Source organism: Asterias amurensis, chromosome 18 (assembly GCF_032118995.1).
Source record: "Asterias amurensis chromosome 18, ASM3211899v1".
NCBI lineage: Eukaryota > Metazoa > Echinodermata > Asteroidea > Forcipulatida > Asteriidae > Asterias > Asterias amurensis.
The window spans coordinates 7,453,733-7,480,853 of NC_092665.1; the positions used below are offsets into that span (position 1 = coordinate 7,453,733).

Here is a 27,121-nt window from a genome sequence, read left to right on the forward strand (position 1 = left end):
CAAACGCTTTTCAAAGACCAACTCGACCGATCCAAGGCAACGTGTTCCTTTAAGTCGAGTTCATGTGTGATTTGGGTCAAATCTGGTGAAATTGAAACTTTGACATAGGCCTAGACTGTTTATTTTTATTATTTTATTACAAGATTTGAAATTGTTCTTGTTTTTTTTTATTATAATTATTTTTGTGTTTTCACAGAATGCTGAAAAAATATACATAGCATCGGGGACGATGTGTAGGGAAATCTACCCCCCCCCCCAACACAGGAGATTCTGTCCCTGTCATGGCAAATTAACATGGACACTATTGATCATCTCCCATAACCCATTGGCGAATATTGCGGAACTTTTATCAAACTTGTAATTTTTTACAACCATCTTATTATCCCCTCAGATATCTGAAAGAAAAAAGTGAGCACATTCACAAATGGATGAAGAATGTTCTAGAAAAGGACATAAGTGTAAGTACAACACAAAGCGCAGTCAGTCTTCTGAATACTGCCAGCCGTCGATTTCACCTAACTCTTCATATCACTGTAAAACAGTCCGTAAAATTGACGGTGCTTTACCGGCTCATGGCAGCTAGGATGCCAGGTAAATTGCAGTAAATTTCACAGTGGAAGTTTTGTTAATTGTGCCTTGAAGGGGTAGTTTGCAAAATTTTGATTGTGAAATTTACTGCACTTTACCTGGCACCCTAGCTACCGTGACCAAGGACGTGATTAATTGATTATGTTTGTTTTCACAATTTCATAGTTTATAGTTTAGAAATATAATCAACTTTTGAAACCTGCAGGCAGGTTGTGTAACTCTTGGTTACTTCAAGTCAATCGGACTCTTTTTTGGCCCAACAACGTAAGGCCCCACCGAAAAAAAGCACAAACAAAAACAACGAAATGTCAGTGGATCGTCCCCTCCCTTATTTTTTTGGGAGGACTCATCCTTTTTTCCCCCTTTTGTTCCTTCTTTTTTTTCTCAAAAAGACACATTTTTTGTGTATTTTTCTCTCTTTCAAAAAGATACATTTTTTGTGTATTTCTCATTAAACTTACTAGTCTTTTAAGAACTTGTAAATTAGATAAAGTAAGTGGTGAGTTTAAAACTGAAGAATTGGTGGCCAGTCTAAATTAAAATGTTTGACGGCCACCTAAAAAATTATATATAAAACAAAAGGCCCTGATCCTCCTCTTTTTGGAAAAACCCGGGCGATCAACTGGTATGTTTTGTACTTGGCCGTAATTCGCAATCAGCTTTCCCCTTCCTTCCATTTTTGGAACTGAACTCTAGAAACTGCTGATTATCTATCATAGGACTGGAACAGTCAGGATAAGCCAAGGGTAACATCAGATCGCAAGGAAGCTTACTTTACGGAGTTCCCGCTGGTCATCTTAAAGATACTAGAGGAAAATGTAAGTGCTTCATCCTTCTTAAAAGTCCAGAATCGTCAACCCATGATGACTATAGAGGATGGATTTACTTGTAATATTAGTGCGTGTGTCACAGTGTGAAACATTCTTGTATTCAAATTCTCATGTTTTCCTATGGAAACTTGTTTAAGGGGACGTTTGCTAAATAAATCACTCTTTGAAAAATGAAGTGTTTTGTTTTTTTTTCGAAGAATGCGGTTACGTACAAAGATATAAATTGTTATGTCCCAAAATTTGAATCTGATAAGCGTCCCTGCTTCGCAGACGTTGTATTTCCTATAGGGATAATTCTTTCTGCGTTGGACACACTCCGGATTTTTGACGATATCTAAACAGAAAAACGACCACCTTTTGAAATGAATTTTTAACAGTTCCATTGTATTTTATGTAACTGAGGATCATAACAATCGGACTGTTTTAAATATCAAAGGTATGCTTTGCGTTTAAAATGATTTTTGAGAAAGTAAATCAAAGTATATTCGCTTTCCAAAGTATACAAAATGAATGTTTATGAGTGCAGTGACAGTGACACTTTTTATTTTACCATACCACAATTCCAGGTGAATCAAGCTAAAGATATAAGCCCAGAGTTGCACAAGAATTTATTGTCTTTATGCTTCCAAGAATTGGACAAGACCATGGAATCATACGCCTGTAAGTACAATATGTAACAAACCACCGACTGGGTAGATTTTAATTAGTTTGGGGCAAATAAAGAAATTTTTAGGAGGGGAATTTGAACCCGCGGCCTCCAAATTGACGTGTCGGTGCCCTACGAGAGTCATGCATCCATCCCTATTGTTTGAGATTTCCTTAGTTTGTCAACATCTTTGATCGCCGTTCCACAGTCATTTATGAACAATGACAATTAATCGGTGCAGTAAACAGACTCTTTGAAATTGGATATGTCAATTCGATGTTTCCACCATGGTGTGAATGTGGACGATTTCCTGACACTGAGTGTGTCTATAGAAAATACAAAAGAACACGATTACAGGGCAAACGTGAACCATAAAGGCACCGGACACCTGTGGTAATTGTCAAAGACCGGTCTTCTCATGTGGTGTATCTCAACATATTACACATAACATACAAAAATCTGTGAAAAATTGAGCCTAATCGGTCGTCGAAGTTGCGAGATAATAATGGAAGAAAAAACACCCTTGTCACACGAATTTGTGTGCTTTCATGCTTGATTTCGAGACTTCACGCGTGAGGTCTCGAAATCAATTCAAATAATTTAGTGAGAAATTACTTCTTTCTCAAAAACTACATTACTTCAGAGGGAGCCGTTTCTCACAATGTTTTATACTATCAACAGCTCTCCATTGCTTGTTACCAAGTAAGTTTTTATGCTAACAATTATTTTGAGTAATTACCAATAGTGTCCACTGCCTTTAATCAAACAATGATTCCTGGAGTTTTTTCTCTTGCTTATCAGACTATGTCAAGATATACATCAGTGGAGAAACGCCTATCGCTGGAAATTGGATGAACTTTTCTATAAGAGGAAGGAACAAGGAAAGAACAAGGAAAACACTTAAGGAGCCCAGACCAGCTTTCTTCGTGCAATACTCGGTATATTAGATAAACATTTATCTGTATACATTGCTAGTTAAAAAACAGCATCATTGCCATCACTGGTCCGTATTTTAAGCCTTAAGCACTATTCACACGACAGCAAAAACTGGGGTCCCTTGCTTAATTTGAGCATGACTGAACAATGTAGCAATGTTTGACAAGATTTTGCTGAAGCACTTTGGCAGTAGAATAGGTTGTCATTTCACACGAGGTACATTTCGTCACAGATGTACAACCATCCTTACTCTATGGTACAACCATGCTTCAATTTAGCAAGGGACCCTTGCTAAGTTGCTCTCGTGTGAAAGGGGCTTTAGTTGGTAATTAAAGCACGAACATCCGATTCATTCAGTCTACAACCCTCCAATGATCCAGGGTTTGCCAACTTCAAATGTGTTTACTTGTAAAAGACACTGGACACTTTGTGTAATTGTCAAAGACCAGCCTTCTCACTTGGTGCATGTATCTCAACATATACATAAAATAACAAACCTGATAAAATTTTAAGCTCAAATGGTCGTCGAAGTTGCGAGATAATAATGATAGAAACAACACCCTTGTCACACGAAGTTGTGTGCTTTTATTCGAGACTTCAAATTCTAAATCTGAGGTATCGAAATCAAATTCGTGAAAAATTACTTCTTTCTCGAAAACTATGTCACTTCAGAGGGAGTCGTTTCTCACAATGTTTTATACTATCAACCTCTCCCCATTACTTGTCACCAAGTAAGGTTTTATGCTAATAATTAATTTGAGTAATTACCAATAGTGTCCACTGCCTTTAAATTAATATGAGTTAGGTTGAGGGTTTTCTGTTGCCCCAGTGGGGAATCGACTTCCCTCAAAAGTATTGTAATGAGAAATATCAAGTTCACATTGCTCCTCTTAGCAATTCAGTTGACTGTTTTGTTGCTTTTATTCCAGACTGCTCTGCTGAACAACTTTGACAAAATATCAAGATGTCTCCAACAAATGAAGGTAACTACAATATCAATATTTTAGCTGACAATTAGTCCGAAACTGACTTTAAAAAGAATGAAAAACGTTGAGTTGTTTTCATTTCAGACGGATAGTGAAGGATTGTGCCAGTCGAGCATGGACCAAGCAGATGACAGTGGGAATAATAATAACAGTGGGTGGAGAGACGACTCCATCGAGAAACTGCTCCAAAAGATAAAAGAACAAACCCGCGATTGGTAAATAAACTTTTGTGCTTTTTATTGCATAGAAAGAGAAATTTCACTATGATATTGTGCTCGGGTAAAACAACACTGCAGTAATCACAATGTCATTATTTGGTTATAACTTTTAAAGGCAGTGGACACTATTGGTAATTACTCAAAATAATTATTAGCATAAAACCTTACTTGGTAACAAGTAATGGGGAGAGGTTGATAGTATAAAACATTGTGAGAAACGGCTCCCTCTGAAGTGACGTAGTTTTCGAGAAAGAAGTCATTTTCCACGAATTTAATTTCGAGACCTCAGATTTAGAATTTTAGGACTCGAAATCAAGCATCTGAAAGCACACAACTTCGTGTGACAAGGGTGTTTTTTCTTTCAATATTATCTCACAACTTCGACGACCGATTCATAATAAATTTTCACAGGTTTGTTATTTAATGCATATGTTGAGATACACCAACTGTGAAGGCTAGTCTTTGACAATTACCAATAGTGTCTAACGTGTCTTTAAGCCGTTGGTCCCATGTGTTATGTAACGCATGTAAAAGAACCAAGTGCACTTATCGAAAAGAGAAGGGGTTCGCCCCGGTGTTCCTGGTCCGATCGGCAGCAAATTGCACCACAGCACCTTGTAAAACATCACATGGTGCTATCAGAATTAGGTCTCATAATTCAAACGTAGTCCCACATTTTGCAGGAAATACTGTATGTTACAACGCCAGGGGCGTCACTGGGTGACGGACATGTGCGCTATTGATAAGAAGCCACAATTATATTATTTCTTGTCCTTTCTTTATCCAAATTGTGAATGAATGTAGTGTTTTTGTCTAATTTGTAAATACAGCACACTGTTACTGATACCGAGGATTTGTGCCGACATGAGTGTCGATCAGTCTACAGTACTGACGAGAAATTGGTGAGTTTGAAACAAGTTGTAGGCCCCTGAATACACATTTTCTCATCTTTAAACAAGTTTTCTTACCAATAAAACTGTCATTTTGATATGAAAAAGCATTGTGTGAAATGAATCTTTCGGAAAAATGCTTAAAAGATAATATCAAACGAGTAAAATCATTGACAGACGGTGAGTAACAAATTGTTGTACAGTTCGTTGATTCAGTTTGTTCAAAGGCACTGGACACTATTGGTAAATACTCAAAATAATTGTTAGCATAAAAACTTAAATGGCTACGAGCAATGGAGTGCTGTTGATAGTATAAACTATTGTGAGAAACGGCTCCCTCTGAAGTAACGTAGTTTTTGAGAAGGAGGTAATTTCTCACTAAGAAAATACAATTGAATTCGAGACCTCAGCTGAGGTCTCGAATTCAAGGGAACTGAAAGCACACAACTTGTGCGACAAGGATGTTTTTTCTTCTCTTGCAAATTCGCTGACCAATTGAGCTCAAATTTTCACAGGTTTGTTATTGTAGAATACTAGTCTTTGAAAATTACCAAAGGTGTCTACTGTCAAGTGCCTTTTAGGACGAGTTGTTTGTATCCTTTGACAATACCAAAGGTTTCCATGCCTTTAAATGAGAATGTATTGTATTGATTGTCAACAGGTTAGAGGGAAACGAAAAGGAATCTGTGGACACAATATGTGATGTGATTCGGTCATACTTGAGTCATCTTCGAGAACCATTTTGTTCCGTATTGGTGCCAGCCATAGGCGATGACGTAGTCTTTGGATACATGCGTGGATTACTGGAGAGGTATTGTGAAGTTTCCATTTATAACTTTCGACCAAATCATCAGTAAAGATGGAGGGAGTTGAATAAACAATTGCAAACTGCTCAAAATCCATGTTCTTTTGAAAATGTTATAACTTATATGTATTTTTATACAGGATTTGTAGAGCTGGTTAAATAATCCCAAACAGTATCCATGTTTTGTGTCATCAACCATAAATGCATGAAAAAACTAACCTGTCGAAGTTTGTGCTCATTTGGTCATCGAGGTAACGAGAAAATTTAAAAGAGACCGTGTGTTCTGTTTTTCAAACATCGAGTTTATTAGCACGCGTGGTAAAAACTATTGTTTTACTCGTGTCTCAGAAACGATAGCATTTTAGGCAGAAATATTTGAAGGAAACCTTTCTAACATTACTTACTCTAAATCATGCAAGATGTGAATCTTTAAACACTTGTGTTTTTCGATCTTACCAATACTGTACTTTTCAATTTAATAATCAATGTTTTTTATTGTACTTTCGGCATGGCACGGATGGAAAGATTAATTCGTTGTACATAATTAATTATAAAACATATATTTTTAAGAGAACTCTGTATTCTTGGGGAAAAGGTTTACATGTATGGATAGCTTATGGATTCAACTTTCATATGACACAAAAAAAAAACATGCTTGGGTGAGCACTGCTCACTGAAGAATAAGTAGCCTACATCTTGGAGCGAATTTTGTAGGCTCCAAAGGACTTACCTCTCACAAATTGGAAGGCTTATTACTGCGCAACCTTTTTTTCATACCATTTACAAGTGCTCACCCAATCATGAATTATTTACAGACTTTTTGTGTCATATGAAAGTTGGGTCCATGAGCTATTCATACAAATGTACATATAAACCTTGTCCCCCAGAATCATGTATTTTTTATTCGGCAGCCAAGTATTTTGTCGACATTATTGGTTAGGTGGCATTCTGATGAATAGGTGCCGTTTACCTTTGTCTTGTTACTACCAGTAAACACTTTCTTTCAATTTCTTTTCCATGAACTAGACGACTCAAATGTGACGGTAAGGAGTCGGATCGCCTGGCAGTGTGTGATAAGTTGCACAGGGAATGTGACCAACTGGCAGAGTTTCTTCAAGAGTTTGTTACAAAGGAACACGAGGTATACAATTAACGACTTTAGGATAGAACTTTAGCTCAAATTGAAATAATATCCAGGATTTGATAAGTTGCACAGGGAATGTGACCAACTGGCAGAGTTTCCTCAAGAGTTTATTACAAAGGAACAATTGTTATACAATTAACAGCTTTAGGGTATAGACTATAGCTCAAATTGAAATAATATCCAGGATTTGATAAGTTGCACAGGGAATGTGACCAACTGGCACTGGAGTTTCTTCAAGAGTTTGTTACAAAGGAACAAGAGGTATAACAACTTAAGGGTAGGCCTATAACTCAAATTGAAATAATTACAGGGGTGTTCATTCATTAATGCGGCAACCTCAATATTATCAAATTAATCGTTAATTTGTTTAAGTATAATGTTTGAAGCTTTGCATGGTGTGGAGAAATAGGAAGAAACTTTAAATTTGTAGTAAACTTGCGGGCACAACTTATAAATCTCTTTTGTGCTCGTCTTCAGAGTAAATGTTTTTGTTTCTTCAAAGGTCAAATTGAGCAAACGAGATGTTTGTTATTGTGATGATTAGCGTTGATGTTATTTTGGTTTGATTTTATGTAACACAGGTCAGCACACGGTTCGATGTTGTTAGGAAGATGGCGGACGTGATACAAGCTACCGAAGAGGAGACGATTATCACAAACATGGTTGTAAGTAGTATTAATCAAACTTGACTGTGTGAATGTTAAAAACTATCATGAAGTCTAAGCAAACGTGTGTATAGAGTACTAGTCTTGGTGCAAGACGTTTCTCGTTTCCCTTTCTAAGACTAATAGAGCACCGAAGGAACACGATGATTTGAAACCATTTTAATCCTGAAAAATACGAAATGCGCCATAAATAGAGACAGCCAACAGTGGTTTCTGCCTCACTGACCGCAAAGCTATACACATTTAAACCAATCTTTGAAATATTGACAACAAGTTGACGTTTAAAACGGTGAACCCGTAGCCTTGCTCATTGTTAGCCAAACTAAAGATAATTATTTAAATTATACACATTTTTTTTTGACAGTTTCTTATACCACATATTTATTTTATATTGCTATTATAGTAACTCGACGAAACTGTTTTCACTATCATTTTGGCTGGTTGCTTCGTATAATATGGTTTGTGCTTCCTTTTCTGTCTACCACTGTATACAAGCCTATAACATTATACCTAATGCATAAAGTTTATACCATGTCTGTTTCATGTGGTATAGGTTATTTCCAGTAAATATCCAGACATCAAGCAATCACATGCCAAACGGCTTCTGAAAGTCCGGGGTGGATTGACAAAAACCCAGATAAGTTCGGTAAGTGTATCAACATTTCATTTAAAAAAAAAAGAATAAAGAAGTGATAATTTTCCGTCAGTTTTGATATACTCTTAGTTTACTGTTTTGTGTTTGTTACCTGGCGCACATTTTAGCTGTAAAGAGAGCCATGGGTGCATAACTTCGTCTTCTTCCTCTTCCTTACTAATGCTGCTTCAAAGTTAGTTTAAAGTTTTTTGTGATGTATTTTGTATCTTTTAAGGTATTTTTATATCGAATCCAATCCAATTATGGTTGCAAATAAATGATCCTTACCTCACCTTACCTTACAAGTTAAGATTATTGCACTGCGGCTCAGCGCACGCGTGAAACCATGATCCGCAACCTCGATCAAGCGCAATATAATACATGATGCAAGTAAAAACTGGCCAGCAAGATTACTAACTAATGAACACCTCATTGTGTGCGTTCGATTAGTATCCCTGTGTCGACCCTGCGGTGCTCATTCGGGTTAGCCCCTTACAAGAGCTGAACGAACGATCACTCACCCTTACTTGGTGATGTCTCGCACCTGGAGCCAGCCCTAAATGACCCACTCCACAAGCAGGGCACTTGGGGCTGACCCGGATGAGCCCCTGGAATGACGTAAAAGCTATTCGAACATACCGGGGGCAGATGGGGGTCGACCCGGGGAAGCTAATCGAACGCATCCATTGCATTCTTGAATGCATCCAGAGAAGGTGAGAGGTATAGGGTCCATCTCAAGAATGATGAAGCTTACCTACCTGGGGTGGGCTTTGGCGGTCGTAACCAATAACTGTTTCGGCCAATGGCCAGTGCTTAACCAACGGGCAACTCAACCAAAACAGTTTTTGGTTACGACCGCCAAAACTCACCAGGTTACTGCCGTGTTGGGTGACAAATTAGCGTTGTAGGCCTACATGTGTTTCGTTCCTATCTCGAAAATGTTACTAATCGGTTTTGAAAAACCAATTCATGAGTTTTGGCTAAAGGGATTAATTGATTTCTAATATCAAATTGATATTCACAGATATTATCTTCGTCACTTGAAAGGAAACGAAAGACTTCCACAGATGGGTTAGGAGAAAAGACGATATTCTCTAAACTGCCTACGAAATAAGATGAATGTGACAACATGACAGTAGCAGAACAGTTTGTTGTAAAGCAACAAAGGGTGACAAGTTATTTTAAGTGATACATGCCGGTATACTTATTAAATAAGACACTTTTAGTCGTTATTATGCAATTTTGTTAGTGTTTATATTATGCAATTTTTTAGTGATATTTAACTGAACTAACTTCATATTAATTTTGCTGCGTCACCTGAGAGCGACAGGGAAGTGTCAAGTAAAAATGCCTGTTTTATTGTGACTAAGATGACTTGCCTATTATTGTTGGGTAATATTAGTAAGTAAAGACAGGGCTGTATTCAGTGACCGATGTTTGTGAATCTTAGAAACAGTCACGCCTCTTTGAAACGACTGATGTGTTTCAGATAGTTTTGACTGCTGTATTTCAAATATTTATTTCTCTCACTTAACTGCACGACAACGGTTGTAAAACCAACGTTTAAGAATAACCAATATGCCACTGTCTATTTTTTTTATATTCGAGTGTTTTTTATTAATAAGAAACGTAAATAAAGTTTGTAAATAGTGCTTTAATTTTTAAGTTATAAAGCTTTAAGAGTTATATAATGGCTACCATGGTTACACCTTTTAATAAAAATAAGAAAAATGTGGTGAACAAACTTGAAGTAGGCAGGGTTTACTATTTGCTGAGACGGAATTAGTCTGTTGTTAGTTTAACAACACCCAACACAAAATGTGTTTCCATGGTTCAAGGTATGTACAATTATATGTACATATTATTATAGTTTTGTATTAGGCATAAAGTTAGTAGCTTTTAGAAGTATGAGCGATGAATTATTGTACTGCTTGAAGACACTAGACACCTTTGGTAATTGTCAAAGACAAGTCTTCTCACTTGATTTATCTCAACATATGCATCAAATAAAACAAACTGTGAGAAACGGCTCCCTCTCAGTAGCATAGATTTTGAAATAGAGGTAATTTGTCACTAAAATAATAAAAGACTTCTAGCTAGAAGTCTTTTATTCCTATCTGAAAGCACATAAATTCGTCCAACAAGGGTGTTTTTACATACATCATTTTCTCCCAACTCCGATGACTAATTGAGCTCAAATTTTCACAGGTTTGTTTTTTTATGCATATGTTGAGATACACCAAGTGAGAACACTGATCTTTGACAATTACCAATAGTGTACCTTCACTTTAAGTTTGCTATTATCTTCAGTACCTATGCATTGTGGAGAAACGTTTATTGTGAAACCATTGTTTCTCCTCCATTCTGATTGGTGAAATCCAAATCGAGGCTTTACATGCACCCTTTGTGTAATGAGAATTAGCTTTTTATATACACTTACCGATGTGTGCTAAGCATAAGTGTATGCTTAATGTGTTTTCATGTGATGTGGACGCTGCATTTAAGAGCGGATGACCAACGTACAGTAATCAATTACATTGGCTGACCAATGTACAGTGTGCTAAGCAGTTTCTTAGCATGAAATTTCTTCCTATATAACGACAGGATTACCCACCGAAGTTCCATTTGTTGCATGTTACTTGTATTCAGCTGTTTGGTTATCCTGGAAATTTGGTTGGTAATCCTGTTTTTATCAAGGCAAACATTTCATGCTTAGCAACATTTGTGTGCTTAGCAGCTCTATGAAATTGGGCACAGGTCTGTTCGAACAGGTGCGGGTAAAATAATAGTAATTAGGTATTATTGTTATTATCATGTGTGCTTAGCAGCTCTATGAAATTGGCCACAGGTCTGTTCGAACAGGTGCGGGTAAAATAATAGTAATTGGTTATTAATGTTATTATCATGTATATGTCTATCATGTTGATGAATACGTAATCATTGTAGTGAAGAATATGTTTTCCCGGCCAATTTCAATAAAACCTCATTCAATTTAACACCCCGATCACATTTTGATTTCGTTTGAAAATGACTGCTCCATAGCACAGTCAAAAGGAGTTATTCAAGTTCAATATTTTAACAATCACTGGTCAAAGAAGATCATTCATAAATACCTTAGACAGTTTCGCTATTCCTATTGGTGGAGAGCGCGTCACGTGAGGGTGTTTAAACCTTCGTTTATAACCGGTTGTGAGCGGAGACTACGCGCTAGTCTTGATGCAAGACGTTTCTTGTTTACGGGCGAATGCAGGCGCTGTCGGTGAGTTGGCCGCGCTTTGTGTGAAAGGAAAACCAGCGAATATGCACCAAGACTATACGCGCATGCGCAGGAAGGAACCGGAAACCACACGCGTACGGACATCGTACATGTACATGTATACTGAGCATACCATGGAGGTGGAAACAGACAGAGCTCAAGCACTCGGAAACGGATAAGTTTTACAGAGTTTCTTACTTTATTATGCATTTTAATCAATAGGTATTTATGAATGGGAATCAAAGTGTGTTGAATCCGTTTTCAACTAGTGGTTTAAACCCGCCGAGGCCTGCGTTCTTGATAATTTACCTCGACTTCGTCTCGGTAAAATTATCAAGAACCAGGCCTCGTTGGTATTAAACCATTAGTTGAAAACCTCTTCGCTATACAATTGTTTCATGCTGTGGCGGGGTCCATGGCGTTCTGTACACTCGAGGGGGGAAATGGCACCCGAGGCGAAGCCGAGGGTGCCATTTCCCCTCGAGGGTGTACAAAACCCATGGACCCCAGTCACAGCGTGCAACAATTGTTTTGTTATACCTTTGTATAATTGTTATTCCTCTTCTCGAAGTTCTGTTGTCATCTTCAAACATTATTACGACGGACTATTCATTGTTTAATAAGCAGACGAACGAGAAACAATTCCCTCGAACCCGCGGGTGTTTCGTACACAGCGCTGGAAATGTACCAACACTGGGAACGATCAAGGTGATGTACACCGGTGTACATCACTTTTCATGTTACCCGGCCAGTCGAGCCATGTAACATGCATTTTTGTTGCGCGTCACATGATTGGTTCTCGACCAATCAAACTTCACAGTTTGTTACCGAGGTATAACGACACACATTGATTTCCTTATTCAAATTCATTAGGTCGCACGGATCATTCAATTTCGTAAAAGCAAACCGCGAGAAGCTGTGTCAACCGTTCAATTAATCATTCAATTAACAAGGTAGTAGAAATGCAATTGAAGAATAGAAAACAAAATAGTATTGAATGCCAATCATGAAATAGTGACTAAACAAACCTAGTAATGAGAGGAACTATTTCACGTGTGCTCAAAAACTAAAACGAACTTCAATTTGATGGGATTGTATAGGCAAGTGTGTGAATTTGAATGAGTGTTAATAAAGTTGCATGAACTTTTTTTTTCCTGCTGAAATTGGCCGGGATAACCTATAATTCACTTGTTTTCTCGCAATGGAATAAGCTTTAATTTGAAAGTAAAATAAAAACAATATATATATACTCTGAGTTTTAGTTTGGTATTTATCTCTAAGTTCTCCAACCGACTGATAAACCTCCATCCCTTATTCCTGGGTGTCAGAGACGCATCCAAGTATAACAGAGACACTCTGAAGTGCCATAAGAGACGCAACCAAGGGCCTAAACTAAAAGAGACACACCCAACACTCTCAAGCACAGACACTACTGTCAGAGACGTAAAGGCAGTGGACACTATTGGTAATACTCAAAATAATTATCATCATAAAACCATTCTTGATTAAGAGTAATGGGGAGAGGTTGATTGTATAAAACATTGTGAGAAACAGCTCCCTCTGAAGTGAAGTAGTTTTCGAGAAAGAAGTAATTTTCCACAAATTTGATTTCGAGACCTCAAGTTTAGAATTTGAGGTCTCGAAATCAAGCATCAAAAAGCACACAACTTCGTGTGACATGGGTGTTTTTTCTTTCATTATTATCTCGCAACTTCGACGACCGTTTGAGCTCAAATTTTCATAGGTTTGTTATTTTATGCATATGTTGAGATACACCAACTGTGAAGACTAGTCTTTGACAACTACCAATAGTGTCCACTGTCTTTAACGTTTTACTTTTTAGTTGATCAAAATTGCATGAATTAATTAATCATGCGATTGATTGCATATCAGTGTGACACATTTAAAAAATAAAATCGTGGACACAAAATGATTTGAGTTTTCAGACATGCTTGGAGCAATTGGTTTATACATGTTACCAGTCACATTGCCCAGTACCCCTCAATTAATGCTTATGTATCCTTTATTTCAACACAGTTCCATTGTTCACGTATTCACTATTTTCTTTAATTTATCCATAACTACATATTATCCAAAATGCACCCTGTGTCTATCATGACCAGACCATTTCTTTAAGCCCCCCCCCCTCCACCCCGCCCCGATCTCTCATCCTATATTTTCCCGAGGGCCGAAATCTAAAATAGTCCCAACCAAATTGTTGAATAGGCTCATTAGGAATTAAGGGAATAAAAGGGTAGTGACGATGTCTTAAAGATGCTATGTCAGATTTTTTTGCCGATTTGACCCAAAGATTTTGATTTAAAATTCAATAGGTATTTTGATGGGGGTCGAGAAAGTTACAAGCTTTCATTTGAGCTATTGCTCGAAAAAGTCCGCCAATTATTAGTAGCAGTGAAATAAAGTGCTCAAAATTAGTTTTTGGATCCCGACAATATATCACGTGACCAATTCATATGTGTTTCATAAGAAACGTTATAAATTTTTGTCATGGTTCCTGACCATTAAAAGTAAAAGTTAAACTTTTTTTCGTTAGAGCGGGTGATACTCTTTGAAATACCATTAACTCAAAACAATCTATTTTTTAATGTTTGGGGCCAAAAATCTGACATAGCATCTTTAAACGGCTGTTTAAACCGGTGGGTTCGTGTCCGTGCGATAAAGGCCCGAGCCGAAGGCAAGGGCCTTTTTAATATCGCATGGCCACGACCCTGCAAGGTTTTAAACGGCCGTTTAAGAACGAGTCACTACTCAGTACAATTATAGTATACACGGGGCCACTCCGGGGTTAGGGTTAGGGTTAGGGTTAGGGTTAGGGTTAGGGTTAGGGTTAGGGTTAGGGTTAGGGTTAGGGTTAGGGTTAGGGTTAGGGTAAGGGTTAGGTTATTCCCATTCATAAAGTAGGAAACTCTATAAAAACTTATCTGTTTCCCGACGTCTGAGCTCTGTATACGTCTGGTGTATTTTTTATAAGACATTCATTTCGGATGTCCATTCGTTCGCGTACTAGTAATGTATCCTCGTATCCATGGGCTGGTAGCGCGGCGAGATCAATCACCCCAGGGAACAAGGCTGTGCGCTAACCCGCACAATATTGCCATCCGAAAACAAACGGTTATAAACAGCTACAGCTGTGTCAATATCAACCGTTTTAAATACCCCTTTTAATCATTCATAAATACCCCGGACAGTTTCGCTATTCATATTGGTGGAGCGCGCGTCACGTTGGGGTGTTTAAACAGTTGATAATGACCAGTTGGAGCTGTTTATAACCGGGTTTTATCGGATAGCATTTGTGCGGGTTGGACCACAGCCTCATTCCCAGGGGCGATCGATCTCGCCGCGCAGAGGATGCATTACGCGCACAAATACATATCCGGAAACTGTCTCATAAAAAATGCACACGGTCAGAGCTCGATGTCGGAAATCAGATACATTTTTACAGAGTTTCCTACTTTGTTACGCTTTTTAATCAACATGGCATTTATGAATGGGAATAAAACGACTTTCATAAATACCTCAGACAGTTTCGCTATTCCTATTGGTGGAGAGCGCGTCATGTGGGGGTGTTTAAACCTTTGATAATGACCAGTGTTTATAACCGGTTGTGAGCGGATACTCCGCGCTAGTCTTGATTCGGCCTTCGGCTCGGGCCTTTATTACACGGCAATTCGACCCTGCCTATTTTAAACGGCCGTGAAAGAACTAGTCGCTACACATTTATTCCCTTAGTATTAATTTACTTATTCATTCAAATTACTGTAGGATATTGGTTGCAATTGTGCGTGCGTTTTTATCAGAACTTTAACTATATTATTCGGGTGTCCTATTCCGAACTCGTGTCGTCAGTAATAATAATTATCAAATAACCAATTCAATATTAACAAACAAATTTAATCAATACAATTTTGTCAAATATAAGTTAAACAAATTTTCCAAGTAAAGCCCACAGGCTTGATCAAAATGTCAAACTTGACAGAGTCGGTGGTGACCGTGCTGAAATTGTGTATCAATCAGTCCAAGGCGGTACATTTTAGTACAAAGCCTTCATTATGGCTCGACATCAGTATTATTTTGGGAGTAGATTCTTTGCAACAGGTATTTGGTGCTACCCCAAAAAAATTCGAGGGCGCGATAAAGTTTAGATTGGGATTACTGAAGACTTGCTGACGTTAGAGGTTGACTGTCATCAGCGTGTATGGGTGGTGGATGGGAAGCCTGTTCAGCTAGATCAACCCGTTGCGCTTCGGCTGTTGATTTGGCTACTGGCTGCTGGAGGTGCGACGTGAACTTGAAACTAACCGTGAAGCCGGGCACGATGAACAGTCGGGAGTCCGGCATACACTGGTTAAACCATATGATCTGCAATGAGTTAAAATAGTTGATGCATTAATAGTTATGATTGACACTATTGGTAATTGTCAAAGACCAGTCTTCTCACTTGGTGTATCTCAACATATGCATAAAATAACAAACCTGTGAAAATGTTGACTCAACTGGTTGTCGAAGTTGCGAGATAATAATGAAAGCAAAAACACCCTTGTCACACGAAGTTGTGTGCTTTCAGATGCTTGATTTCGAGAACTCAAATTCTAAATCTGAGGTCTCGAAATCAAACTCGTTGAAAATTACTTCTTTTCTCGAAAACTATCGTCACTTCAGAGGATGTTTTATACTATCAACCTCTCCCCATTACTCGTTACCAAGTAAAGGTTTTATGCTAATTAACATTTGGAGTAATCACCAATAGTGTCCACTGCCTTTAAGTGGATAAAACCAGACATTATACTTACTTTGCCTCGTGTGTCAGTAATCTCTATTTGCCAGTTCTGCAACCTGTCTGTCTTGAGGGCCGCCATGTGGCTAATGATGTCACACTGTTCATCTCTTCGAGTTACAGCTAGGTCTACACAGAACCCGGGCATTAAGAAGGTAGCCAGCTGAGACAGTAGACTCTCGAAGGTGAGATATGGGGGAGCGTTCACGCTGTATGTTAACTGAAGACGCCTCGTCTCTATCGTCACCTTGACGTCTCGCTGTATCAGTATCAGTAATACAAATCAACCATTCAAATGTTAAAACGTAAACATCACAGTGAAATCAACCAAGATATCATAATATTATGGGGAAGCTAACCATTCAATACTCGCAGCTAAGAGCTGAATTGCGAAGGACGCGGCCACAACGTGTTCGAGAAGCACGCATATTGGCAGCCAGCCACATCTATTCATTATGACCACGGAGCACAGCCAGAGATCGAAAGGTTTTTCCTCCCGGGAAAAATCAACCGTCGATTTCACCAAACTCATCATAACTTAGGATTAATCTTAGGACTTAGGACGAGCTCAGTTCCGTATCGGAAGACGTAGGACGTATTGAACCCATCCTAAGTTAGGACGGGTTACTCGTCCTAACTCGAGATAGGATTAATCCAAGCCTTTCGTGAAAATTTACGGCAGGGCCACCTTGGTGAGACGCGAGCGGTTTACGCAACAAAGGCCCGGTCACACAGGCCCCGATAACGAGAACGAAAACGAGAACTATAAAAATGCACGCCCTCGATTGGTTGAATGGGCGTGGGCGTATTCTGCGTGGAGCAATTCAACCAATAGAATGCGTTCTCTTTGTGTCATTGTCGTTGTCGTTTTCGTTATCGCTGCAGTGGGATCGGGCCTTAAGCCAGTGAAAATGCCCCAATGACCTTGCAGGCTCCAAACGATCAGCAATACGCAATCTATCAGTAAATTACCCTAAAAAAAAGTAGTGCAACCCAACCCCACGAATACACTTTAACTGAGCACCCAACAGCATCACCACTGTCCAAAAAAACATCGATCAGCGATTCGTTGGATTCTGATCAAATAATTTATCGATCGATCCGATAACTGTAGGAATCTGTTTCTTAATTATTGGGCGGGATACAAATCTCGAATAATATTAAGTAAACATTTGTTGTCATATACACAATACACTTTAACTTTGTCTTAACTGTTAATGCTAACAGATCGGAGATTTTCACGGAATTACAACAATCGGTGTTATTTATGCAGAACTTTCACATCATACGATCTAAAACAATGCGTTCAGTTTTAATCAAAATGTGCAGGCATGTGGTTTTGTAAGTGTCAATGAAATAATTGTAAGTTCGTGCAGTATGGAGAGATTGAACTTTACCTGCAAGCAGTATTTAGAGATTAAACTTATAGCTGCGTGCGGTATTGGTAACCAATTGCCTGAAGCTGTACTTGTATAATAATTGGACAATGGTGATTAATAAGAATCGGATGCCCCTTGAGAATCTTCAGAAAACCAAAAGCTTCATCAACAACAGGACGTAGAAGAAAGCTTACAATGCCCCATGTAAAATCTCCTCCTACGCTAACTGGGTTTAAAACCACAGGTAATCTCCATCGTGTTGTATTTAATTCATCATTTTGTTATTAAAGGCAGTTGACACTTTTCGTAGGCCCCCCTAATTACTCAAAATAATTCCTAGCACAAAACCTTACTTGGTAACGAGTAGTAGGGAAAAGTATAAAACATTGTGAGAAACGGCTCCCTCTGAAGGGACGTAGTTTTCGAGAAAGAAGTAATTTTCCACGAATTTGATTTAGAGACCTCATAATTAGGTTTTGAGGTTTCGAAATCAAGCATCCGATAGAACAGAACTTCGTGTGACATGGGTGTTTTTTCTTTCATTATAGTACTCTCAACTTCGATGATCGATTGAGCTCAAATTTTCACATTTGTTATTTTATGCATATTTTTTTATGTTGAGATACAGCAAGTGAGAAGACTGGTCTTTGACAATTGCCAATAGTGTCCAGTGTCTTTAATCTCTAAAATGCACCGTGGAGTTGTCTGAAACTCTGTGACAGTGGTTAACAATTGCAATCGTATAATAATCTGTAATATTCTTGTTCAATCCCATCGGTATCGGGGGAGTAAATCCTCAGACGAAGAAATGTCACCTTTTGTTCGAACACATGACTTCCAGCTTTTTAGTTTAGAAGAACACAAAATGAGGAAAAAACAAATATCCCGATACTCTCTGAATGTAAAAGAGTGAAAAACACCACTCTGTACACTTCGAGTTGTCATTCAAATGGCTCTTTAAAAAGAGTGGTCGTTATTTCACTCTTTTAGAGGTGTTTCACTCCAGGATAGAGTGAAAAATCATTCAAAAAGATGCAAACTCCAATCTAAACGAGTGGAAAACCACTCGAAAAAGAATTGTCCCTCATTGGCTCTTTAATGAGTGTTTTTTTTTTTTTACTCCTTTGCATTTAGAGAGTATGATCGCGTCGTGTATATGCGATAACTATCATGTACGTAGGTACGTACACGGAGCTTGAAACGTAGACATGCCTCCTTGCCGAAGCATTACCACCTGAGATATCCAGCCTTTAGCTTATGTTGTTTCACCTAGCTTATGTAGCCCCTTATTGCCGCTTCCAAAGTTGTACTGTAACTACGATGTGGTTGTAAGGTCGTTTGACTTTTGAATGGTGCCCTACTGAGCAACGGCGATTCTTTGCCCCCCCCCCCCCCCCCCCGTTATGGCGAAGTGTGTACACACACTACTTCTGATTATCGGTACGCGCACAATAGACGCTGAATGATGTGCATGCTGGTCTAGCTAGCTTTCAATTTGATAACGATAGCTTGGTCTAGCTTGCTATCAATTTGATAACTACTAGACCAGCATGCACCTCACTCGACAGTTATCGCTTGCGCAAAGGTATTTGCGTAAAGGTCTATGATCTCTGGGGGACAGGTTTTCATATGAAGCATCCAGGACACCTACGTACACTTGGAGGTCAAAGTTCAAATCATGTTCTTTCCAATTATTTAAATTTATGCAGTCCGTTTCCCTTGTGGTTTGTTACCTGATCTTAAATTACTCACCGGATTAAACGTTGTAGGACTGCCTGGTATTTGTGGATTATCCGTTTCTGGAGATGGGAGTCCCTTGTACCCATTAGGTGGTATAGGTGGATAAGGTCTACCAGCAAACACACCGTCAAGAGACCCATATACTGATTGTCTTACATCTTCCACCATGCTACCTTCCGTCCCTTGCAACGTGTCTTCCAGCTCACCGTTCGGTTCAATGCCAGGAATGCCAGGTTCCTCCCCGGTAAATGAAAGACTTTCGGCATCGAGTACTTGGCTACTTCGGCGAGGATCTTGGTTGTTTGGTGATCGAGGTTTACCATCAAGTCTAGGAACGGTTCCGAGACTGGCACCAGGTCTAGGAACGGCTCCAGGATTAGAACCAGGTCTAGGAACGGTTTCAGGGTTGGAACTAGGTCTACGAACGGTTCCGGGATTGGAACCAGGTCTAGGAACGGTTCCAGGATTAGAACCAGGTCTACGAACGGTTCCAGGATTGGAACTAGATGGCCGTGGGGGTCGCTGAGCTATGACGGATGATGACGTGTTTGGGCGATTGTGAGATGACACCGCTGCATCTCTAGGATTAGAGAACAAGTCTGGTAAGAGTGTACCAGAGGGAGGAGGCTTGAATGGTGGCATGGCTTCGAACACTTGCTGCCTGCTGTCCGGAAAGTAAACACGCCGTCGTGAACCGGTACGCCTTGTTTTATGAGATGTGCCACTGTAGCCACTCATTCGTTTTCTTTTATTCTGAATAGATCCCCCATAGACGGATGCGACGTAAGCTTGGGCGTCAGATTTGCTGATGGAATTACGACTTGCCTGCAATACCGATAAAGACAAAAACTGAAATGGGAATTTGCTTGAGTTATCACAAAACAATTCACACAAACATCATTTCCAGCCAATCATCGCAGTTGACTTCAAAATTAGATATTATCTTAAAGACAATTTACGCTATTTGGTAACTATCAAAGAACAGTCTTCCCACTTGTTGTATCTCAACATATGCATGAAATATCAAACCTGTGAAAATTTGAGCTCAATTGGTCGTCGGAGTTGCGAGATAATAATGAAAGAAAAGCACCCTCGTCACACAGAGTTGTGTGCTTCATCAGATGCTTGATTTCGAGACCTCAAATTCTAAATCTGAGGTCTCGAAATCAAATTCGCGGAAAATTACTCTTTTCTCGAAAACGAATCCACTTCAGAGGGAGCGGTTTCTCACAATGTGTTATACTACCAACCTCTCCCCATTACTCGGTACCAAGTAAAGTTTTGTGCTAATAATGTTTATACCAATGGTGTCCACTGCCTTTAAACACTATGGGTCGTTGGCAGTTTTAGTATAGAAAACTAAATGAAAAATAAATGCGAGTAAAGTAGAACTGTGATGGATTTGGGGGGGTTTTCGGGGAAATTATTATAAGGTCTTGTTCAGCTTTCTTCATGTATGTAGTATTTTCAGTGTTTTAAAAAACACTATTTTGTTTCTCCACGACAGATTATCTTACATCAAAAATAGTTCAAAATTTAAAAAAGAGAGCACTGAAAAGGAGCTTGTTAAAGGCAGTGGACACTATTGGTAAATGTCAAAGACTAGCCTTCACAGTTGGTGTATCTCAACATATGCATAAAATAACAAACCTGTGAAAATTTGAGCTCAATCGGTCTTCGAACTTGCGAGATAATAATGAAAGAAAAAACATCATTGTCACACGAAGTTGTGTGCACTTAGATGGTTGATTTCGAGACCTCAAGTTCTAAATCTGAAGTCTCGAAATCAAATTCGTAGAAAATTACTTCTTTCTCAAAACTTATGGCACTTCAGAGGGAGCCGTTTCTAACAATGATTTATACCATCAACCTCTCCCCATTACTCTTCTTTAAGAAAGGTTTTATGCCAATAATTATTTTGAGTAATTACCAATGGTGTCCACTGCCTTTAAGGAAAATTCGTATGATAACAGTTTCAATGGCCAGAGGTGATCCTTACAGAAAATTGTTGCATCACCATGTGCTCCGAATATTTTTTTTTATTTCCGCGCTGCTCATCAAGCAAGTAGACCATAACTCGGTTCCAAATCACCGCACGGGAAATGAGCATGCAGCCACGGCAGCTCTGCATTTGATTGGATAGCAAAGTCTAACGCACTCAGCTATTTGAGTTGCATGTTTATTAGTCACTGGACACTATTGCTAATTGTCGAAGCCCAGTCTTCTTACTTAATGTGTCCCAACATATGCACAAAATAACAAACCTGTGAAAATGAATTGGTCGCCGAAGTTGCGAGATAACAATAGGAAGAAAAAACTCTTGTCACACGAAATTGTGTGCTTTCAGATGCTTGATTTCGAGACCTCAAAATTCGAAATCTCAGCTCTTGAAATCAAATTCGTGGAAAATTACTTCTTTCTCGAAAACTACGTTACTTCAGAGGGATCCATTTCTTACAATGTTTTAAAAAGGAGCTTGTTAAAGGCAGTGGACACTATTAGTAATTACTCAAAATAACCTTTAGCATAAAACCTTACTTGGTAACGAGTAAGGGGAAAGGTTGATAGTATTAAACGGCTCCGCCTGAAGTAATGTAGTTTTCGAGAGAGAAGAAAGTTTCCACGATTTTGATTTCAATACCTCAGATTTAGATTTTGAAAGCACACAACTTCGTGTGACAAGGGTGTTTTTTTTTCTTTCATCGTTATCTTGCAACTTCGACGACCAATATAGAGCTCAAAATTTGACAGGTTTGTTTTGTGCATATGTTGAGATACACCAAGTGAAGAGTCTGGTTTTTTAAAATAATGGTGTTCACTGCTTTAATTTATAAACTATACGGATAAGGTTAGGGTAGTCTTTGGCTGACCACCGTGCAGGATTTTTCTTAATTCTGATTGAATTACCGGGTGATTGATTGTCACGGGTTGTTTAGATGTACATCTAAAGAACAGATTCATGTTAAAGCCATTGGACACTTTCGGTAAAAAGTATTGTCCAAAGGCCCACACTTCGTGTATCACAACTTATATATAAAATAACCAACCTGTGAACATTTAGGCTCAATCGGTCATCGGAGTCGGGAGAAAATAACGGAAAACCCACCCTTGTTTCCGCACGTTTCGCCGTGTCATGACATGTGTTTAAAACAAATCCGTAATTCTCGATATCGAGAATTGATAATTGTTTTAATGTTTTCTCAAAAAGTAAAGCATTTCATGAAATAATATTTCAAGAGAAGTCTTTCACTATTACCTTCTGTAAACCCTGTAAGTTATTTGTAAATCTCACTTGGTGTTACTCAACATAATATGCATAATAACACACCCGTGAACAATTTTACAAAATTAATTGTCATCGAAGGTTGCAAGATAATAATGCAAAAAAAAACACCCGCTTGTTGCGCAGAGAGTTGCGCTTTAAGAAGCTATAATAAAATGCTTTAGGCCTGAAGTCTTGTATTATTTGATCTTTCTCAAAAACCTACGTCACATCAGAGGGGGCCGTTTCTCACAATGTTGTATACTATCAACAGGTTGATTTCATAACAAGTAACATCATATGTTTACTGTTGTGTGCAATTTGTCTTAGCTATAGAATTTAACCGGATTGAACGTGGAAATATTTCTCTGATACGACTTGAAAATTCAGGTTGAAACATTTGTCTTGAACACTATTATTTTTTGAGGTATTATTGTTTGAAAAAGCACAACTTACCCATTCCTCCATTAAGAGAGCAAAGGAATCCGTAGAGTCGCCACTAGTGCTCTCACCGGTCTGTGTCCGTTGTACTCGTTGCTTCCTCGCTCTGCCGTCCCAAGGACTTATCACACGATAAAACGAGCCAGGAGACTCCGTTGAGCTCCCGTCCCGTACCTCGTTGGGCAAGTAGAACCGGCGCACCGGCGGTTTGGACCTGCCGGTCGTGGTTGGGCGGATGTTTAACGTCTTGGGAAAGAAGTTGGCTCGGGCAGCCAGGGAGCATGACATGACGAGGAGGACGAGGAGGAGGAGTCGATGACATGATAATGCAGCGACACAAGATGCACAAAATACATGCATTTTCACAAAACACAGGAGTCACCTGTAAAACATAAACAATAGAAGACAGAATTAAAAAGGTATTGGTTTCAAAAGATCAAACTGACCATGGGTGGGCAAGTTTTTCGGTTTGAAGATTTTAATAACTTAAAGTAGCTTTGCGGTGGTCCAAGTCAGTTAATTGGTTGCAGATATTTTGCAGAAACTTTAACAATTTCTTGGTAATAAAATAATAACCATAGAGGAGAATAATAACATATTAGTCATTTGATAAACGAATTTGACTTGCCAGTTAGCATACAATGTGTGTGAGACGGCAACTGAAAGATCCCGTTGAGTGCAGGGTACATTTCAATTAAGACTTCGTCCTTTTATTAAACAAAGTCCCAATTGGTGCACAACGCCTAGTGCTCAGTCCAACTTGCATGGTATTCAGGTGACTGTATACAAGGAGGTTTCTCCGTCGACTTTCTGACTGTCAGTTTACAAGAAACGGCGTATTTATACACTGACCTTCTTTGGTTAACTAGTACATGGGGGATATTGTACGGTGACATCTCGCCTACAACCTTAATCTGATGCGCTATCTGCTATTTGTTTTGGGAAATCCTTTGATATCTACAAACCAATTCTAGGCTCTCTAGAATAGTACAGCGAAACCAATCACAGACGGAATCAAATACACGCCCACAGCGGGATTGGCTGTACGTTCGATCACCTCCTACGTCAGAGCCAAAGCGACCTGTAGTCCGCGCATGACAATCGGTGGCTATCTCCTACTTTGTCCACATCTCGACTGTGCAGTTTCCCATCAAATAGCCGCAGTCAGCAAAATTCATTTCTCTTTTTACCAGAATTGAATGGAAGGACTGAATGTATACACGTGACTTTGTTTGCAGCACCAAGCAAACTATAATACTCCATTTCGCTATGTCGCTGAACCTAAATTTAAACCCTCTATTTGTTTTCGCCCAAAAACAAGGCCAAAAGCCACTCTGGGTAAAGGGCTACAAGGAAGAAAACATAGACATGCAGAAACTCAGTGGAGCTGAAGGTAGAAATTGATACTCTTCTTAAAAGATGGAAGATGTTATATTCCTCTTAAAAGATGGAAGATGTTATCCAACAAAAACAGCATCCGGGAAACCATCACGTCACCGTGATTGTTTCAGTAACCTTTATGACAACAACATAACCCGCCCTTTATTTCTACCCGATGTCAACGAATAAGGTCCCATCCAAGAACAACATCAGGGACCATCACTAACTTGTGCACTGTAGGCCTACCTAAGGTAGGGTCAAACTTTCGTAACGGAGGTTTAGCTGCACTACGCGAGCAATACGTGAACGTGCACGTCAAAAAATTGTGTTGTTGAAATCTCACGATTTTAGCATGAAAACGTGAAGTAATCATTTTTCACGTCATATACGTGCAGACGTCATACTTGAGCATGAAACAAGCCCAAAGTATTAGGGAGGTTTAGCTGCACGTTACGCGAGCAAACAAAATTGTGTTGTTTCTAGGTGACGTTACCACTAAGTGCTTATTTTTTTTTCTCAAGTATGACGTACGTACCTGACGTGAAAAATAGGATGTTCACGTTTGCTAAAAACGTGAGATTTTAACAACACAATAACTGACGTTCACGTTCACGTTGCTCGCGTACGTGCAGCTAAACCTCCCTGTTATGTTTTGACATTCACGTGTTTACTCGCGTACCGCGCAGCTTAACCTCCCTAATGACCCCGAAAGCAAATCGGGTAATTTCTCTGCGAAAGTTTACAGTTTAAAGTAGGCAATTGAAGCATCCTGTGAAAATATTTCGTAAGAATCTGAGAAACGATGCATGTATTAATCGTTTCTAAGATTTCAGAGTTTGTGTCCGGTGCTGTGACTTCGCTAAACTTGGATGGCTTGGTCGGCATTCTTGTGAAGATATCGTGACAGTTATTTGCTGTTTTCTCGAACAAGTAGACACTACATTGAGATGGACACCTTTTGGTAATTGTCAAAGACCAGTCTTCTCATGGTGTATCTCAAACATTATGCAAAAAATAACAAACCTTTGGTTGTCGAAGTTGAGAGAGAATTATGGAAGGAAAAACACATGTGTCGCACAAGTTTGTCGCACAAGTGTGCTTTCAGATGACTTGAATTCGAGACCTCAGCTGAGGTATCGAATCCGATTAAAATATTTCAGTGCCCTGTTTTAGTGTGAATTTACTTTTTTTCTCAAAACGTTACTTCAGAGGGAGTCGTTTCCCACAATGTTTGATACTACCAACAGCTCTCAAATGCTCGTTCCCAAGTAAGTTTGTATTCTGAAGACTTTAAGAGTAGCCACCCTCGCCACTACTTTGCAATCCAATTCGCCAGTAGCATTATTAAAAGCTAAACAAATTATCTTACCTTGTCATATCTGCGTCTTCTACTCCGCATAGTTTGCTTCCTTACATTGTGTTTTACCCAGAAAGTCCCTGTTTTTAAAGAGTTTGCCAAACAAAAAATCTGTGTAGGCGATTTTGAAATGTCGCATCGCACGTGGGGCTAGCGATTAGTAGAACGTTGGTCGGACATTAGTGCAAAAACAACCTCGAAATAGATCCGTCACTTCAAATATTAATACTCTTTTGTGCCGAGGGTGAAGATTGGGGTTTAACACTGATGGTTTGTTCAACCTTTGCAAAGGTGCTTTTGGATTACGCGAGGACAAAGTAAAGATTGGCCTCGTGAAATATAGATGTCTTCATCGACGTCTTCATCATTAGACAAAGAACCGGGACGTCATAGGGTTGTTTTTCACAACATGTTTTATTACATGGCACAAAAAGGAACTTGTTTGGCTTCGCCCGTGAAATTTGCCAATGCAAATATTTTGGTCTCATATAGGAAAGGTAAGAAACAAACTTGACAGTGAAATCGCAAACGTTTGTTTGTTTTTGTTGTATATCCCGGACTGAGTGTTCTACTGGTTGACAACAATAATATGAGCCAATTCCGGGCTGTGTTATACACGCAGCCAAACACACTAAAAATGTTTCTGTTACTCCAATGTACCAAACACATTAAAGGGAGGGTATACCTTTAAAAATATATCTTAAAGGCAGTGGACACTATTGGTAATTACTCAAAATAATTATTAGCATAAAACCTTTCTTGGTGACGAGTAATGGGGAGAGGTTGATGGTATAAAACATTGTGAGAAACGGCTCCCTCTGAAGTGACGTAGTTTTCGAGAAAGAAGTAATTTTTCACGAATATAATTTCGAGACCTCAGATTTAGAATTTTAGGACTCGAAATCAAGCATCTGAAAGCACACAACTTCGTGTGACAAGGGTGTTTTTTCTTTCATTATTATCTCGCAAGTTCGGTGACCGATTGAGCTCAAATTTTCACAGGTTTGTTATTTTATGCATATGTTGAGATACACCAACTGTGAAGGCTATAGTCTTTGACAATTACCAATAGTATCCACTGTCTTTAACAATTAATGAGGCACTGGATACCATTGGTAATTACTCAAAATATTGTTAGCCTGAAACCAACTTGCTAATGAGCAATGGAG

The 27,121-nt window shown here is 38.9% G+C and overlaps 3 protein-coding genes across 5 annotated transcripts in view; 1 reads left to right on the top strand and 2 right to left on the bottom strand.

Moving 5' to 3' along the window:
• LOC139950451 (exocyst complex component 3-like) overlaps positions 1–12,845 on the top strand; it is a 33,911-nt gene extending 21,066 nt beyond the window's left edge. For 2 of the 3 annotated variants that reach the window (XM_071949131.1, XM_071949132.1), the window contains exons 11-22: positions 392–458; positions 1,308–1,406; positions 1,985–2,078; positions 2,866–3,002; positions 3,930–3,983; positions 4,071–4,201; positions 5,035–5,106; positions 5,756–5,905; positions 6,926–7,040; positions 7,625–7,708; positions 8,262–8,354; positions 9,367–12,845. In XM_071949131.1, coding sequence (XP_071805232.1) covers positions 392–458; positions 1,308–1,406; positions 1,985–2,078; positions 2,866–3,002; positions 3,930–3,983; positions 4,071–4,201; positions 5,035–5,106; positions 5,756–5,905; positions 6,926–7,040; positions 7,625–7,708; positions 8,262–8,354; positions 9,367–9,456 — 1,186 coding nt within the window. In that variant the 3' untranslated portion in view covers positions 9,457–12,845. The remainder of the gene's footprint in view (positions 1–391; positions 459–1,307; positions 1,407–1,984; positions 2,079–2,865; positions 3,003–3,929; positions 3,984–4,070; positions 4,202–5,034; positions 5,107–5,755; positions 5,906–6,925; positions 7,041–7,624; positions 7,709–8,261; positions 8,355–9,366) is intronic. The other variant, XR_011787655.1, reaches the window with a different exon arrangement.
• LOC139950452 (nuclear receptor subfamily 0 group B member 2-like) overlaps positions 1–27,121 on the bottom strand; it is a 110,464-nt gene that overhangs the window by 16,824 nt on the left and 66,519 nt on the right. The gene's annotated exons all lie outside the window — the stretch shown is intronic.
• LOC139950757 (uncharacterized) lies at positions 14,422–26,001 on the bottom strand. The gene is made up of 5 exons (XM_071949551.1): positions 25,965–26,001; positions 23,231–23,597; positions 19,525–20,337; positions 16,410–16,652; positions 14,422–15,978 (listed from the first exon to the last, which is right to left on the bottom strand). The coding sequence occupies exons 2-5, from the start codon at positions 23,573–23,575 to the stop codon at positions 15,769–15,771; spliced, it is 1,611 nt and encodes a 536-aa protein (XP_071805652.1). The 5' UTR covers positions 23,576–23,597; positions 25,965–26,001; the 3' UTR covers positions 14,422–15,768.